Source organism: Macaca fascicularis, chromosome 13 (assembly GCF_037993035.2).
Source record: "Macaca fascicularis isolate 582-1 chromosome 13, T2T-MFA8v1.1".
Lineage (NCBI taxonomy): Eukaryota > Metazoa > Chordata > Mammalia > Primates > Cercopithecidae > Macaca > Macaca fascicularis.
In genome coordinates, this window is record NC_088387.1 from 2,668,406 (window position 1) to 2,687,282 (window position 18,877).

At 43.0% G+C, this 18,877-nt stretch overlaps 1 protein-coding gene across 1 annotated transcript in view; it reads left to right on the forward strand.

Annotated features, from left to right (window-relative positions):
• Positions 1-18,877, forward strand: part of VWA3B (von Willebrand factor A domain containing 3B) — a 236,023-nt gene that overhangs the window by 130,463 nt on the left and 86,683 nt on the right. Inside the window, 2 exon segments of the mRNA XM_005575037.5 lie at positions 4,324-4,422; positions 10,757-10,939. Coding sequence (XP_005575094.3) covers positions 4,324-4,422; positions 10,757-10,939 — 282 coding nt within the window.

Genomic DNA, 18,877 nt, shown 5'->3' on the forward strand with positions numbered 1-18,877 from the left:
TCTCTTTTGTCTTGCCTTCCTATGGGTTATTTGAGCATATTTTGGTGTTTCATTTTGATTTATTTATACTGTTTTTGAGTGTATTGCTTTGTATAATTTTCTTAATAGTTCTATATATTTCCTTATACATATATGTAACTTATCACAGCCCATTGTGATATAATTTATCACAGCCTATAGTGATATATCGCAGCCTATCGTGATGCAGCCTATCACAGCCCACCACAATATAACCCATCGCAGCCTATCACGATATAACATATCACAGCCTATCGTGACGTAACTCATCACAGCCTATCATGATATAACGTATCACAGCCTATCGCGGTATAACTCATCACAGCCTTTCGTGATATAACGTATCACAGCCTATCATATATAACTCACCACAGCCTATCGTGATATAACTTATCACAGCCTATTGGTGGTTTGCTACTTCAACTTAAGTGTACCAACCTTACTTCTATTTAGGTCCCTTTACACTCACCATTTAAAATATATAATTGAAGTATTTCCTTTGCATGAATTATATGCTGTCTTAGATGGTGCTAAACTTTTGCTTCAATCATAAAACGTAACTAAAGAAGTCCACGGTGTTAAGGATTATCTATTATGCTTACTTTTCTATTTCCTCATTCCATTGTTCTTTTTTCTGAAAGTCCAGGCTTTCTTCTTTTCTTGTTCTTTTTCTATATGGAAAGCTTTCATGAACCCTTCTTTAAGGGTAGGTCTCCCAGTAATAAATTCGCCTAGTTTTCCTTCTCCTTCAACCCTGGAGGATATTTTCACCAGATAGATGATTCATGGCTGGTGGTTATTTTCTTTCAGCACTTGAAAACTGTGGTGTCCCTTCCTCTGGTCTCTATAGTTTCAGATGAGAAACTGCTGGCATTTGAATTGGTGCTCTTTTATAGGTAATGTGTTATTTCTCTTCAGCTATTTTAGGATTTTTCTTTGTTTTTAGTTTCAGAAATTTAAATACAATGTGTCTTGGTGTGGCTTTCTTTGGTTTTATCCTGTTTAGGATTTGCTTAGCTTCTTAAATTGTAGTTTCTGTATCTTTAACCAAACTTTTTTTTTTTTTTTTTTTTTTTTTTTTGAGATGGAGTCTCACTCTGTCACCCAGGCTGGAGTGCAGGGATGTAATCTCGGCTCACTGCAAGTTCCACCTCCCGGGTTCACGCCATTCTCCTGCCTCAGCCTCCCGAGTAGCTGGGACCACAGGTGCCTGCCACCACACCCAGCTAATTTTTTGTATTTTTAGTAGAGACGGGGTTTCACCATGTTAGCCAGGATGGTCTCGATCTCCTGACCTCATGATCTGCCCGCCTTGGCCTCCCAAAGTGCTGGGATTACAGGTGTCAGCCACCGCGCCCAGCCAAAATTTGTTTTGTTTTTTTTTTCAGTCATTACTTATTAAATGCTTTTTAAGCCCCACACTCTTTCCCCTCTTTTTTCTGAAGCTCTAATGGTATGAATGTTATTAGCTCTTCCTCATTGTTCCAGGGATTTCTGAGGCTCTATTGGTATTGGCATCAGTGGGTTGCTTTTCTCATTCAAATGTGATATTTCTGGTTCTTGGTGTAATGAGTGATTTTTAAATTATATCTTAGACTACTTGGTTATTATGTTAGAAGAGTTTATTTCCATGTATGTGTGTTTATTCGGCACAGTCACTGTGTTTGGGTGTAGCATGTTTTCTCTGGGTTACTTCTGTGGGCTTTCGTTGCAGTGACAGTCTCCTTCCCTGAGCCATCTTGTGCTGCTGAGGCTCCCCTCAATTCCTGTTTGGTGCTGTCTGCAGGGGTGGAAGGCATGTCCCTGGGCTGCCTGCTGTTGCTGGGTGACCTTCTGGGATGGGGAGCAGACCACAGACTAAAAATACAGGAAAAATAAGCCCTTCGCCTAGTAAGTACTCAGTAGATGTTGTTTTATGATTGACGTTACCACCATCGTTTTCCTGACCTCTCTCTCCTATGGGCTTTACAATTATGGAATTACTTGCTGAATCCTGAACAAGAAAGGAGTCTGGAGCGTGCACCATCCTTTCTGTGGTTTCCCGCCTATCCTACTCGTCCTTTAAGAGTCTTCCCTGCCATCTCCCCCAGAAGATGTATTTAGCAGCTCACCCAGCTAGAGTAAGACACATCCTACACTGGGCATGAACTTTTACTGCTTTTGGCACAGTGTTAGGTCATCATTTTCTAGGCATCCAACACCATCCCGTGAACCCCCTTCAAGGCACAGAATTTGGTCTGGTTTTGTAAGTTATGTCCCAGATCTATCAAAATGCCTGGCACGTGGTACTTCTGTCTATTGAAATGAAAGGGAGTAAAGCCAATGAAGGAGCCTTAGGTAAGAGCAGCTGGATGGGTCAGGGCATGGGGTTCCCCATCATGGCTGAGAAAGTCTTAATGGGAGAGTGCTCATGGTATACGGTGAGGCTTGAGATACCTTGGGTGGAGTGGGGGCTGGATGTGTGCTGGATCTTTGTCATTCCTTAGGCTGTCAGTCTCTGCTCCCTTCTTATCCTGATTCCTGGGGTGGGGGCAGAGTCTGTTCACCTATGGAAGTTGAAGGGTCTGGCCTTGCTTTAGCTAGAGTGTGAGTAATGTGACCCAGGCACCATCAGTCAGAATAACCCCCTAGGCTTTGACTTGAGAGATTGTGACTCCAGATGGTGGGTCCAGCAGAGAGAACCTTGGCAGTGGTGGCAGATGCAGACTGATGCAGCTCCTGGGGTGGCAGTGGCAGTGAGCTCTGGTCCATCTCTTGTCGATACTCCCAGTGCCAGCGAGGAAAGCCACAGCGTCCAGCACTCTGCAGTGGGACTGCAGCGGGGCCCCCACCAGGCAGCCCTGCAGCAGGATTGGGGGCCTCATTTCTGGTGAGAGGTCCCAACCCAGGTTATCCTATCCATTGGTGGTGCTGTAAGCCGTCCTGATGTCCTTTATCATAAATTCCTTCCTGCTCGAATCAACCACAGTTGGTTTTCTTGCTTACAACTGAAGCTGGAGTGATACAACGGAACTGAGATGAGGGGGGGTTGAAGGAGGCTTTTAGACAATTCACAGTCCTGTATCTCTACTGATGGTCCCTTGGTAAGGATCATTTTTGCATATTAAGGAGAGTACATTCCAGTATATTAATATTTATCTAAAAGTCCATTCCTTTCTACATTGATGAACTGTTTAAGAGATTTTCTAATTTTTAAGTGTTTACTGTGATTTGAGAGATTGCTAAAAATTTTTCATTAATTTCTCTTGACACACAATGTGTGTATTTTTACCTATTCTTTTTTATACATGAAGAGTTGTGGGCCAGGTGTGGCAGTTCACGCTTGTAATCCCAGCACTTTAGGAGGCCAAGGCAGGCAGATCACTTGAGGTCAGGAGTTGGACATGGTGAAACCTCATCTCTGCCAAAAAAAAAAAAAAATTAGCTGGGTGTGGTGGTGCACACCTATAGTCCCAGCTACTCAGGAGGCTGAGGCAGGAGAGTTGCTTGAACCCAGGAGGTGGAGGTTGCAGTGAGCCGAGATGGCCCCACTGCATTCCAGCCTGGGCAACAGAGCTCTGAGACTCTGTCTCAAAAAAAAAAAAAGGGTTGTAGATGGTGTTATGGTTGATGTTATATGTAGGAGAAAGAATGGGCCATAACGTATTCCTTTTCATTGATTCTGATTTTGACTGTTATATGATGGTATAACAGATATATGTCTGGTTATTTCCATCATATGTAGAGCAGAACATTTAAAGTGCCTCATTCAATACCATGCATTCATGTAAGACCTAATAACAGGTGGGTTCATGCACTTGAAAGTAGATATACATTTCACCAGAACTTGTCAAGTAATGTTAGATATGTCCACATGTACATTGTTAGATTGCTAATGATAACACGCTCACGTTTACCAAGTATTGGGTATCCTGAATAACTCCTGGTTTGAAACCGATACGATGCCACAGTGTATTTAGGCTGCATGTTTAAGCTCTGTTGACAGACGAGTGAGCAGTAACTGAGTTACCATCTCATGTAGAAACACAAGAAAATAAAATTGCATTAAGAACTCTGTCGTCAAGACAGGAAATCCATAGTCCTGGCTTCTAGCAGTTCTTGGACTGCCCGGATAGAGATTTTTAGGCACACCTTGGGATATGTTTCTTGGAATCACTGGGGTTAAATTGTTATCTCAGTGTAATTTTAATTTATCTTTCATCTCACAAGTACTTTTTCTTCTTTTTTGGAAGCAGAAAATGAATACTTGTTTGTGAGTTCTTTTTTGGGATTCACGTGTGTCGTTGGTATCTCTTTTTTCCGTAGATTGGAAGTTCCACAAACACCCTGAGTGCCCTGAAAACTGCTTTTGCTGATAAAGAAACACAGGCCATCTACCTTCTGACTGATGGGAGACCTGATCAGGTACTTGTCATGCGCGTCTGTATGAAGAGACCACCAAACAGGCTTTGTGTGAGCAATAAAGCTTTTTAATCACCTGGGAGCAGGTGGGCTGAGTCGGAAAAGAGAGTCAGTGAAGGGAGATAAGGGTGGGGCTGTTTCATAGGATTTGGGTAGGTAAAGGAAAATTACGTCAAAGGGGGGTTCTCTGGCGGGCAGGAGTCGGGGGTCACAAGGTGCTTAGTGGGGGAGCTTTTTGAGCCAGGATGAGCTAGGAAAAGGAATTTCAGAAGATAATGTCATCGCTTAAGGCAAGGACTGGCCATTTTCACTTCTTTTGTGGTGGAATGTCATCAGCTAAGGCGGGGCAGGGCAACTGTGATTCTTCAGTTACTCTAGGCCATCTGGGCATATGTACGTGCAAGTCACAGGGGATGTGATGGCTTGGCTTGGGCTCAGAGGCCTGACAGTACCTATCAGAGCTGGGACCAAAGAGGGCCTCACTGATGCTCTGAAAGCAAATGCTGAAAATAGGTTTGGGGAACCTTTTCAGCGGCCACCAAAAATCCATGGAGATATCCTTCCTTGGCTGAGGGACTCAGAGCTGAGGTGAGAAAATACACAGAGATTCCTTTGTCTCTGGAAACTCCGAGGAGAATTTATGAGACAGCGAATGTTGCCTGGTGAGTGTGACACACACCCCTAGCCGGGAGACCAGCCCCACAAAAGGAGACGTCTGCCGTCCACTGAAGACGGGTTTACATTTTATTACAAATGAAGAGCGAGGAGATTGTTTTCTATTTTTTTTTCCTCTGGAGACGCTGAATCTAAACATGTCACTGCATAATGTCCTTGGCTTTACCTCTAATGCTAACTTAGTACTCATTTAAACAAAAACATGCCTTTCTAGCGAAATGTCCTTTGTTTTGTTTAGCCTCCCTGGAAAATATTTGAAAAGCTGTAGAGGAGTCTGTTCATCTTCTTTTGAGCTTTGTGAATGAAAGACGAGTACTCCAGGCATTAAATAAATAGAAGGATTTTCAGGCCAGTGTAATGTAAATTAGCAGCTAAAGTGAATTAGTGTCAACTCGTGTTTTTCCTTGGGAGATGTTTGCATATGCAGACTGCTAGGCAAATATCCTAAAATATCCTGTGGCAAAAAGTTCAGGGCTTAAAGAGAGTAAGCATCTGGATTTTACTGCAGCTTTAGATTTATGGCAGAAAGGGAGTGTGTAAAGTGAAAATTTATTTTAAATTATTTTTTTCTTATCAACTTCACTGTGTTTTCTCTTTGGAAGCAGTTCATCGTGTCTCTCTTCTGTTCCACATGTGGTGCCAGGGTCTGAGGCTATAAAGATGAATAATAGCTCATCCCTGCCTTTGGGAAGCTTGTGCTTTGGGGAATGTGCTAGATGTATTCAGTTTAACACAACACGGGGACAGGGCTGCCTGTGCCATGTCTGGGAGCGCAGAGTGATGGGTTTGCTGTGCAGAGGGAGAGAAGGCCAGGGCACGTTCCAGCGAGGTGGGGACATTTGAGCTGTGTCTGGAAATAGAAGAAGGAACCTTTGGAACAGAGGACACTGTTGGTGTCCTGGGCAGAAGGGACACAGAGGTGTGGAAATATGTGGGGGACTCAGAGAAACAAGCTGAGGGCAGGGGCAACGGAAGAAGATCAGGGTGGAGGTGAAAAACGTTGGGTTGTGGGAGACTGTGAAAGTCCTTGAATGCCACATTAGAAGGGTGGTGTCACCACAGAGAGGAACTCTCAGAGGAGCCGGCCACCCTACCCATCTGCATCTCAGAAACATGGCTCGGTTGTGCCAGGGAAAGGCTGGCGCTGCCATGGCCTGCTGCTGGCTCCTTGATGAAAGCTGGGAAGGACCCTGCCTTGGGTGGGAGCGGCAGGAATGGAAGGAGGGGGAGGGGACTGCCTCCAGCCATGAGCCACAGGAACCAGCATCAACGGGACCCCACGGCCAGTTTGGAAGCAGTGAATGGGAGGTGAGGAGAAGGTGGGAGCAAGGCAGAAAGGAGTCACCACGGCCAGTTTGGAAGCAGTGAATGTGGAGGTGAGGAGAAGAGAAGGTAGGAGCAAGGCAGAAAGGGGTCACCACGGCCAGTTTGGAAGCAGTGAATGGGAGGTGAGGAGAAGAGAAGGTAGGAGCAAGGCAGAAAGGGGTCACCACGGCCAGTTTGGAAGCAGTGAATGGGAGGTGAGGAGAAGGTGGGAGCAAGGCAGAAAGGAGTCACCACGGCCAGTTTGGAAGCAGTGAATGGGAGGTGAGGAGAAGAGAAGGTAGGAGCAAGGCAGAAAGGAGTCACCACAGCCAGTTTGGAAGCAGTGAATGGGAGGTGAGGAGAAGAGAAGGTAGGAGCAAGGCAGAAAGGAGTCACCATGGCCAGTTTGGAAGCAGTGAATGGGAGGTGAGGAGAAGAGAAGGTAGGAGCAAGGCAGAAAGGAGTCACCACGGCCAGTTTGGAAGCAGTGAATGGGAGGTGAGGAGAAAGTGGGAGCAAGGCAGAAAGGAGTGAGGATGACTGATTCCCGGTTGACAATGATTATGATATTAACTGATTGAAATGCAGATTTCAAGAAGAGGCAAGTAGGCTTGGGGGTGGCTAGTGGAGGAAGATGAGTTTGTGAACCTGTAGTGTGTGCGTGGGTGTCTAAAAGTCCCTAGAAATATATGGAGCTAGAGTTTGGGGACAGTGTGGCCTGAAGATTCCGACTTGAGGGACATCTAGGCAAGTCAAGGTATATTTTTCTTTTTAATATACTCTTACTGATCTTTAAAGTTGTTTACACTGTGGACAATTTCGAAAACACGGATAAGCATTAAAAAGGAGAAAATGTGGTTGGGTGAGGTGGCTCACTCCTGTAATCTCAACACTTTGGTAGGGTGAGGCAGGAGGATTGCTTGAGCCCAGGAGTTCGAGACCAGCCTGGGCAACGTATTGAGACCCTATCTCTCCAAAAAATTTTAAAATTAGCTGGGCGTGGTGGTGTGTGCCTGTAGTCCTGGCTACTCAGAAGGCTGAAGTAGAAGGATTGTTTGAACCCAGGAGTTCAAGGATGCAGTGAGCTGTGATTGCACTGCTGCACTCCAGCCTGGGCAACAGAGAGAGTCCCTGTCTCTAAGAAAAAAACAAACCAAAAAAGGACAAAATTTAAATCACTCATAATTGGATTTTGTGGGTTTTTTTCCCATCTCACATATCACGTGCATTTTTCCAAGTCATGAAAAATTTTTCAGGAGCATCCTTCTCAACGACTGCGTCGCATTCTGTTACATGAATTTAATAAACCTTGCACCTTAAAGCTATTTTTGTTTAATTTTTGAATAGTAATGCATATTCTAATGCATTCTTTTCTACCTTTGTAGAAAAGCATAGCCAGAGAAAATTCTCCCTCTCACCCCTTTCACCAGCTAGGAGGCACCTGATATGACTAGTTTTTCTGTATCTCCTTTCAGAGATGGTCTCTGTTATACATCAAAAGTGTATTCATATATATTTCCTCTTTTTTACAAAAACAAATGTTAGCCTATTGTACACACAATTCTGCACCTTTATCCGTCAAACAGTGTGCCTTGGAGATGGCTTCATATCGTTTAATACGGAGCGTCCTCATTGTCTTCTAGGTTCCATCGCACGGCTATCCCATCACTTATTTAGCTAGTCCCGGGCAGACGCGCAGTCAGATTGTTTTTGAGCTTTTTGTTTTACACAGCCTTGCCAAAGCAACTCTGCGCATATATCGGTTTGCAGGTGAGTGAGTATATCTGTAGTGTACATTCTGAGAAGCGGACTCAGCTGCAAGGTCCATGTTTTGATCGATACTGCCAAACAGCAGCCCCCAAAGAGGATGTCACAAGCGACATCCCCACAAGCAGTGGATTGAGAAGAATTATTGATCTACAGTCCAGTATGGACTTTGGAGGCTCTGGAATCTTCCAATAATAGATACAACATACACTCAAAAAAATTTTTTTTTTGGAGAGAAGATCAATCTATTTCACCAGAATCTGAGGGTCCGCTCAAAGATGGAGAATCAAGGATATGAATAATGGCTGGAGTCAGGCCAAGCACAGTGGCTCACACCTGTAATCCTAGCATTTCGGGAGGCTGAGGCAGGCAGATTACTTGAGGTCAGGAGTTCGAAACCAGCCTGGCCAGCATGGGGAAACCCAGTCTTTACTAAAAATACAAAAAAAATTAGCCAGGACTGGTGGCACGTGCCTGTAATCCCAGCTACTCGGGAGGCTGAGGAGGCAGGAGAATCGCTTGAACCCGGGAGGTGGAGGTTGCAGTGAGCTGAGATCGTGCCACTGCACTCCAGACTGGGTGATGGAGTGAGACACCGTCTAAAAGAAAAAAAAAAAAGCTTGAGTCAGAAATGTGCAAATTACCCCAAACATAATTTAGAAATTCTTGAGGACTTCCGAATTCAACACTGCCTTTTTGACACACGTGGTCTATTTTTGCATTATTCCTTGGATTCTCTCAAAAAGGCAAATTGATGTTTGATATTCGTGTTCTATGTAGAAGATATTGAGATGTACCACTCAATTTCCATTTTTTGCTTTTGAATTTTCGCTGGCTTTGTAGGAGCTGAATGTGTAAGGCCAGTGTTATTCCAAATATTCAGCAGAATTTTCTCCTTGGAAGAATAGACACAGATGCTGCTCTGGATCAGTTACATGGACACTAGCTTCCTGCCTGCTTATTAAATATCTGAGGGAGCACTATAAAGTGATAGTCTCTAAAATTTAGCAGGTCAAAGGGGTTCTAGAAATATTAGTCTTCATTAAAATGGAATCATATACACATTGGATAAGTGTCCTTTGGTGGGCATCCGTAATGTAAACTGTCAGGGTCTTTGCTGGGAACAGCCCCATACAGCTTTGGCTGTGGTCATTTTGGGAATTCTTTGAAGTGAGGGGCTGGCCTGGACTAGAATCAAGAAAATGGACATGGTAAAGGCATCTGCACCATCCTAAATAAAACTAATGGCTAAAGCCTTAGCATGGAGTATGTGAGGTGCAGGGTGATCAGCCTGCACATACGCAAACAGACCTCCTTCAGGCAGGGAGGAGATGGAATCTCTGCCTTTCTGGCCACTCCAGCTGATGTGTGTGGAGCCCTGGCTGCACAGCTGATGTGTGTGGAGGAAGGCTGCACAGCTGATGTGTGTGGAGCCCTGGCTGCACAGCTGTTTAGACTCGGAGCAGAGGGAACTGGGGAAAGTGGCTCAGGTGTGCCACTTGACCTTATCCTAGGCTGACAGCAGCACCTGGCAAATATGCTCAACAAATATTTGTGGAATGCTTTCTAAGGAACATCATCTCATTTACTCCTCACAGCAGTCCTGTAAGGAGGGAGTATTAGTTCTGAGCCACAGATGAGGAAACTCACATTAGACAGGACATGCCCTAGGCCATTCAGATGGGCAGTACTGGATGAGCGTCAAGCCCAGGTCTCTAGTTCTGGAGCTATTTCCATCATTCCATACAGCTGAAGACAGCGTGAGCGAGCGAGACTGTCATGTGTATTACTGTAAGCCCCACACCTGCATCCAGTCTCAGGTGTTTCCTTCATATTAAACTGGCATGATGTTCAAGTGGCCCAGGATGGTGCTGGGGGCTGGGCAGAGGGTGGGGTTGCCCCTTAGTGGCAGAGGGAGCTCCATCCCTGCAACGGGAGACAGCCATTCCTGTCCTCCTGTCCCTCCCCACTGAGGAGTCCTTTTGCTGGTTTATATCCTCAGAGCTTTGAAGAGCAGACTCAGAAAGTTGAAGCAAACCTCTCACCACCGCAGACTGCCTAACCGTGCCCCTTTGCATCACTCATTCCAGCAGCTTCTCTGGGCTGTGGAGTGGTGGGCCCGCTCCCTGTCTAGCTCCTGTGTACACTGAAGAAGCCTCTCTCAGCTCTGGGACGCCTTCATCCAGGCCTCACAGAGCCTGCCTGCTTTCTTCAGCTTCTAAGATGAACGCCCAGCACATGGGAAGGCCTTCAACAAACATGTCTTCCTTCACTGTCTGTGGGAAGCATTGACCATAGCATGTTGGAGGCTGGAAATTGCTCTTTTGCAGCCCAGCACTTTGTCCCACCCAATTGAGAGACCTCCGAGCCAAGGCCCATGTCTTGTGGATCACTGTACTCTCACCATCTGCCAGAGTCTTTTCTTTGTTTACTGAATTGAATCGACATGTTTATAAGGAGCCACTCACCACTGTATATGGAATTACTGTTTGGGTATCTGTAGTAAATACTAAGGATTTTCATATTCTTTTCTTTCTCTTCTTCTCTTTCCATCTCCCTTCCCCCCCATCCCCAAAACTTATCGTTTCAGCCGCCTGAAATGGTTATAGACCAGGTCAAAGTTTTTCAGGAAATTCCTATTTATACCATCTCCTTCAACTACAACGATGAGATTGCAAACAGGTTTTTGAAAGAGGTTGCTGCTTTGACTGGAGGAGAGTTCCATTTTTATCATTTTGGTTGCAAGGATCCCACTCCTCCAGAGGCTGTTCAGGTAAGAGCTTGGTGGGCTGAGAAGGGAGTGTTCATTTATTTGAGCATTACAGGCTGGCGGTCCCTGGATAATACCTTCATTGAGAAAAGAGCAACCATAAAGATAACTAAGACAAAAAAAAAAAAAATGAGTCACTTAACAGTGAGTGTACCAGTGTTTCTCAGAATGTAGCCCAAGGACCACCCGAGCTAGGGCATCTGAGCAGATTCCTGCATCCCATTTCAGAGATGCTAAAGCAGGTTGTAGGCATAGAGGCCCAGGAATTATAAATCAATGCATGTATTTTGTTTTTCTTCTAAGCTTTTTATTGTAGAAAGTTTCAAACATTACACAAAAATAGAAGCATATATAGACCCCCATGTACCCATAATTTAAATTCAATAATTATCAATATTTTGCCAAACTTTAGGAATCTGTGTTTTTAACAAGGATACCCAGGGGGCTATATGTGAAGTTTGTCAATCACTGCTATACACAGATATTTGTAGAAAATGAAACAATGTCAAATGTAGGTGGTTAGTTGCTTGCTGACCTCTCAGACTATGTAACCGTTTGACCACCTGATAAAGCAATTTATTTTAATAGGCTAATGGGAGAAAGCAAATAAAATTCTGTTCTCTCATCCTCCAGACTTGGCCTGTTCATATGCGTTTCAAGGATGCCCTTCTAGGGTGTGTTTTTTGTTTTCTGTTCTGAGGAGTGACTTTAAATCCAGATTCAGTGGGTAGCAGGACAAGTCAGAATACTGATCAGTGCTTCATGTGAGTGAACTACCTGGGACTAGGGAATGAATCATCCAAAAGCATTGGAGGTACCAGTGCTTTAGTCTCACAGAGCACTGGGAAGAGTACTCCCATTAGCAAGGATTGAAAACTTCATAATCCTTTGGGCATTGGGTAAAGCACACAGGAGAGTGTTGCCTCAGTAGTGGGAGCAACCAAGCACTCCGGTTCCACCTAGCAAATCTTAAATGAAAGGCCTGCAAGGATCAAACTGCTTCCAACTAACTTAACTGCATCCCAGAACAAACCCCAAGAATAATTACAAGTAAACAAAAATATTCACCACCTGACAAAGTAAAATCAGCAATGCCTAGCATACAACTGAATATTATCAGGCATGCAAAAAAGTAGGAAAATACAGACCCATAATGAGGAGGAGAAACAAACTGAAGACTTAAAATATACCCAGAACTCAATGTTACTATTAGAGCATTGAAACAGTCCTTGTAACTGTGGGGGAGACATGAAAGGTACAAGTAAGACACAAATTAAACATCTAGTGATGAAAAATATGTGGAATGGGATGAGCAGCAGATCAGACATTGCATAAGACGAGACTAGTGAATTGGAAGGCAGCAATAGAAGCTATCCAAAATGTAACACAGAAGAATGAGAATTCAAAAATAAAAACCAAACAAAAAACAGCATCAGTGAGTCGTGGAAAAATCCAAGCAGCCTAATAAACACATAACTGAAACAACAGTGGCCAAAAATGTTCCTAATTGGATTACAACAGTAAACCCACAGACCCAAAAGAACCTCAATGAATCCCAAGTGCAAGAAACATGAAGAAAACCAGGCCAAAGCAGAATCAAACTTTTCAGAAGCAGTGACAAAGAGAACATCTTAAAATAATAGAAAGAGGACACATTGTGCACGAGGAACAGTAGTAAAGGTGACAGTGGAGAAACATGTTTAAAATACTGAGAGACTGTCCACATAGTGTCTATGCAGAGTGAAAATATCTGTCAAAGAGGAAGATAAAATAGACTTTTTAAGATATACAAACACGGTCAGGTTCAGTGGCTTACACCTGTAATCCTAGCACTTTGGGAGGTTAAGGTGGGCAGATTGCTTGAGCTCAGGAATTCAAGACCAGCCTGAGCAACATGGCAAGACCCCACCTCTACAAAAAATATAAAAAGTAGCTGGGCATGGTGGTTTGGTTTGCACCTGTAGTTCTAGCTACTTGAGGGGGCGCTGAAGCAGGAGGATCACTTGAACCCAGGAGGCAGAGACTGCAGTGAGCCGAGATCGTGCCACTGCACTCCAGCCTGGGCGACAGTGAGATCCTGTCTCACCAAAAAAAAAAAAAGGTATGCAAAAACTAAAAGAATTCATCACCAACAAGCCTGCAGTACCAGAAACATTAAAGGGGAGTACTTTAGACAGAAGGAAAACCTTACCAGATAGAAATATGAATCTATGCTAAGGAATAAAAAGCATTGGTAAAGATGATGCTGACTGCATAGGTAAATATGTAAAAAAGATTTCTTCTTGCATAATTGTAAGAAAAAGTACAGGATGGACTTCCAGTTCCAGCAAAGACAGAGTGCTGCCATCCGTTGTAGGTCCACCATCTCAAAACCAGAAAGCCCTGGTTATAACTCCAAAAGTGGACAAAGGACTCATTGTCCTGTCATTCTTCAACCATTGTGGAAGACAGTGTGGCGATTCCTCAAGAATCTAGAACCAGAAATACATTTGACCCAGCAATCCCATTACTCGGTATATACCCAAAGGAATGTAAATCATTCTCCCATAAAGACACATGCACACATATGTTTATTGCAGCTCTATTCACAATAGCAAAGACATGGAACCAACCCAAATGCTCATCAATGATAGACTGGATAAAGAAAATGTGGTACATATACACCATGGAATATTATGCAGCCATAAAAAGGAATGAGATCATTCTTTTTCAGGGACATGGATGAAGCTAGAAGCCATCATCCTCAGCAAACTAACACAGGAACAGAAAACCACACATTGCATGTTCTCACTTATAAGTGGGAGCTGAACAATGAGAACACATGGACACGGAGAGGAACAACACACACTGGGGTCTGTCAGTGGTGGGGGGCAAAGGGAGGGAGAGCATCAGGACAGGACAAATAGCTAATGCATATGGGGCTTAATGCCTAGGTGCCAGGTTGATAGGTGCCACAAACCACTATGGCATATATTTACCTGTGTAACAAACCTGCATGTTCTGCACGTGTATCCTGGAACTTACAGTGAAAAAAAAAGACTCATTGTTGTGTCATTCTCCACATTCCGAGGTCCTTTGGCAATGAGTCCTTGGGACTTTATTTCTATTCATATATCCCAGACAGGGCACTACAGAAGCCTCTCCAATGTGGAGTCTCCAACAAGCAGTGACAAAAAATGCCCCAGGAAAAGCCTGTTCCCCACGACCACTGCCCCAGCCAAATGACTGGGAAGAGCACAGCTTAACAACAGAAAACCTTTTTCACAATACCTGTCCTGCTCCAGTCATATACCGTGGAAAAACTGCATCCCTTCCCCTGGGATTTTAGTGGTGCCAAACAGGGAGCCACTCTTTCACCCACTCTCTTGCTTCATGGAAGCAAGTGACTGCGCTCTGATCCCCCTGCCGAGTGGAGTAGTAGAGCTGACCAGGGAGCTAACCTTCCATTCCTACGTGGTGGAAGCAGGCAGCAACGCTCTGATTTCCTTGCTGAGGCTGTGTCAGTGAGGCTTAGTGGAAAGCTCATTCTCCTTCTGGAAGCAGGTGGTGCTTACATTTTCCTGCTAGGGTAATATCAGAGGGACTGAGTGGAAAGCTGATCTCTTATCCATGCGTGGGCAGGAGCAGCAGTGCCCTGAGTCCCCTACCAGGGTAGTGTCCACAGTGCCCAGTGTCAAGCGGACCCTCCACTCCTATCAGGCAGCACCACAACCTAAGCAGGAAGTGTGAGGCCAGTGTAGTCACTGTTTGCTTCGCCAGAGTCCTCATGTCAGCAGGATTCAGCATGAAGATGAGCCTCTACAAAGAGCCATCATCAATGAACATGAAAAAGGGAGAGAGCTGGGGAAAGGCCACGCTCCGCTTTCCCCCATCTATGGTGTTAGTAATGGGAAGCCTCACCTCCACACTCATACAACAGCATGAGACCAAGGGAGAAAGTGTGAAACAGGACTAGCCCCCACAGTGGTCCTCCCCATAATGTCAGCAGGGCCCAGCGGAGGACTGAGGCTTCACTTCCATTCAGCATTGACGAGACTGAAGGAGGTGGCGCTAGGTGGGCTACTCAGTACACTGTCAACCCCCTACCCTTAAGAGAAAACTGTCCCACAAAAGAAAACTGTGCCACAGAAAGACAGTTGAACTCTTTTTTTAGTATATGTGCTGCCGAAGCAAGCACGACAGTTGAACTCTTAACCCTGCCACTCTGACAGCTCGCCCCGACAAAAAATAGCTGGGAAAGCTCACCAGATCCATAGTTATGCCCAAGTGAAAGTCAAGTTTATCTATGACAGCCCAGCCCCCACACATATAAGAAGTACACCAGAGGAGGATGTTTACTTGGATAGGTGGGCAGAGCTTGCTAAAGGGACACAGCTGCCAGTGGCCCATCTGGAAAGCCTCGTTGTCTCTGCGGGCTTGAGACTCTCCTCTCCTGCAGAGACACATCAGAGTGCATGGGAAGAACAGGCAGGAGAGGCCCAGCTAGAACCAGTGGCCCCTTGCAGAAGATTCTTTGTCCCTGTGGGCCAAGGGCTCTCCTACCCTACCCAGTGATACAGGAACACCTGGAGGCACCAAGAGACACCTGGAACCTGACGGAGGAAGACCCCTCCTGTCTCTTCAGGCAGTACCAGCAGGGACCAGTGGGGTCCAGAATGCCACCAGATTAGCAAAGAAGACCAAGATAATACCAAAAGCTTCTGAACATCAAACTGCCATTGGAGCAGAGACCCACAAAAGTAGGACAAATTCCACATGCTCAATTTAAGCAGGGCAACTACCAAGTAAAATAAAAGATTTTAAATAGGACCCAGAATCTTCTCACACAATAGAAAATGCCCAGGATCCAGTAAAAAAAAGTGCCCATCACACAAAGAGCCAAGAAAGCCCCAATTTGAATGAGAAATGACGAATGATGCCAACACTGAGATGATGTTGGAATATGTTGGAATGATCTGCTAGGATTTTAAAGAAGCTGTCATAAAAATGCTTCAACAGTCACTACAAATCCTCTTGAAACAAATGAACAAATAGACAATCTCAGAATATAAGTAGGAATTATAAAAAAAAAATCCAAGTGGAACTTTGAGAACTGAAAAATACAAGAACAGAAAATTTTAAAACCTCAGTAGATAGGTTCAATAGTGAAGTAGAGATGACAGGATAATGTCAGTGAACTTGAAGTCAGAACAACAAAATTCAGTCACTCTAAACAACAGAGAGAAAATAGACAAAAAAAAATAGAGCCACAGGGACCTGTGAGACAATGACAGAATATCCAGCATTAGTATCATCAGAGTCCACAAAAGAAACCAGAAGGAAAATGGGACTGAAAAAAAATGACAAAATAATAGCCGAAAACTTCCCAAAGTTGGTGAAATATACAAATATACAGATTCAAGAATCTGAGTAAACTCCAAACAGGATAAGCCCAAAGAAATCCAGGCCAAGATGTGTCATAGTTAGACATTTGAAAATTAAAGACAAAGAAAAAAATAATTAAAATGACACCAATTCAATTGCAGATTTGACAGCAGACTTTCTGTCCAAGACCAAAGAAGCCGGGGAAAAATGGCACAATATTTTTCAAGTATGAAAGAAAAGAACCATTAACCATGAATTTTATTATTTTATTTTATTTTATTTTATTTTATTTTATTTTATTTTATTTTATTTTATTTTATTTTATTTTTAGAGACAGAGTTTTACTGCATCACCCAGGCTGGAGTGCAGTGACACAGTGTTGGCTCACTGAAGCCTTAAACTGTTATGCTCCTGTGATTCTCCTGCCTCAGGCTTCCAAGTAGTTAGGACTACAGGTGTGTGCCACCATGCATGGCTAATTTTTTCATTTGTAGAGACAGGGTCACACTATGTTGCCCAGGCTGGTCTTGAACTCCTGGCCTCAAGCAGTCCTCCTGCCTCAGCCTCCCCAAGTGCTGCGATTACAGGTATTAGCAACCCCAAACTTTATATTTCACAAAACTATCTTTCAAGGATGAAGGGGAGATAAAAATATTCTTAGATAAATAAAAACTAAAAGAACTTATTGTTAGGAAACTTATTTTTATTGATTGTTTACAGGAGGTTTTTCAAGCAAAAGTAAATTATAAAAGAAATAATTGGAGCATCAGAAAGAAAAGAGCAGAAATATTGGGAGATATAATCTATCCTTTTCTTCATGAGATTTACAAATCGTATTTTTAATGATTGAAACAAAAGTTGTAACATCACGTAACACTGAAGACAATAATATTTGAAGCTGGAGAAGGTAAAGGGACCTAAATGGAAGTGATGTTTACTTATTTTCATTGAAGGAGTAAAATGTTGATGCTGGGACTGTTATAAGTCACATATATATGCTGTCATACTGACAGGATTCATTACAAAAGCCATACAAAGGGCTACATTCAAAAACTCTGTAAATAAATCAAAATGGAATTGTAAGAAAAAAAAAAGTTTAAATAACCCGAAGGAATGCAAGGAAAGAGAGCGGAGGAATGAGACCAGAGAAAACAAACTATAAAATACTGGAAATGAGTGCTGACATGTCAATAATACTTTTTAAATTAATGGTCTAATTATACCAATCAAAAGACAGATACAGCAGAGTGAATTAAAAAAAAGAAGAACACAACCAAACTATGTGCTGCTTTCAAAAAACTCACTTTAATTCTAAAAAGGTAGGTTCAACTAAAAGGATTTTTTGAAATATGTCATGCAAAAATCCTTAACAAAATATTAGTAACATGATTCCAGCAATGTATTAAAACTTATACACTATAATCAAGGGGGATTTACTCCATATATACAAGAATATTTGTTCTTTTTTTTTTTTTTTTTTTACCCAGGCTAGAGTGCAGTGGCACAATCTTGGCTCACTGCAATCTCCACCTCTCTGGTTCAAGCAATTCTTCTGCCTCAGCCTCCCAAGTAGCTGGGATTACATAGGCACTGGCCACCATGCCCAGCTAATTTTTATTTTTAATAGAGACAGGGTTTCCCCATGTTGGCCAGGCTGATCTCGAATTCCTGACCTCATGTGATCCACCTGCCTTGGCCTCCCAAGGTGCTGGCATTACATGCATGAGCCACCCCACCCGGCTATTTGTTTTTATATATTGGAAATATTTGTTCATTTGTTTCAAGAAATTTGTAACTGATTGTTTCAACATTAGAAAATCTATTAGTATTATCCAGCATATCAACAGTCTAAAGAAGAAAAATTGTATGGTTGTATCAATTGATGCAGAAAAAGCCTTGACCAAATTCCACACCATTCATAATAAAAAACTCTCAGCAAAATAGAAATAGAGGAGAACTTCCTCAACTTAATAAGAACATCAGTGCAACACCTACAGCTAAAGTCATACTTAGTAGTGAAAGGCTGTATGATTTCCACTTAAGATTAGAAGAGAGTCAAAGACATCTATTCTCATCACTCTGATTCAACATACTACTGGAAGTTCTAACCATGGCAACAAAGCAAGAAAAAAAATAAAGGGCATACAGATTGGGAAGGAAGAAATAAAACTTTTCATTTGTAGGTAACATATTATCTACATAGAAAACCCCAGGAGACCTACAAAAAAAATAAAACTAGAACTTTTACAAGATTTCAGCAAAGTCACAAAATTAATACACACACAATTCAATCACATTTTGATAAAGTAACAGTGAGCATGTGGAAGTGAAAATTAAATACCCAATACCAATTATAATTGAGTTTCAAAGAAGATGAAATGTTTATGCACCTAAAAAGTATGTACAGAAGTTTTATGTTGAGAATTACAAAATGCTGAAGATATCAAAGAAGATCTAAATAAATGGAAAGACATGTTCTGTTCATGGATTGAACGACTCAACATATTAGAGACATCAGTTCTCCCCAGCTTGATCTATAGGTTTATTAAAATTTCTATAAAAACCCCAGAAACGTTT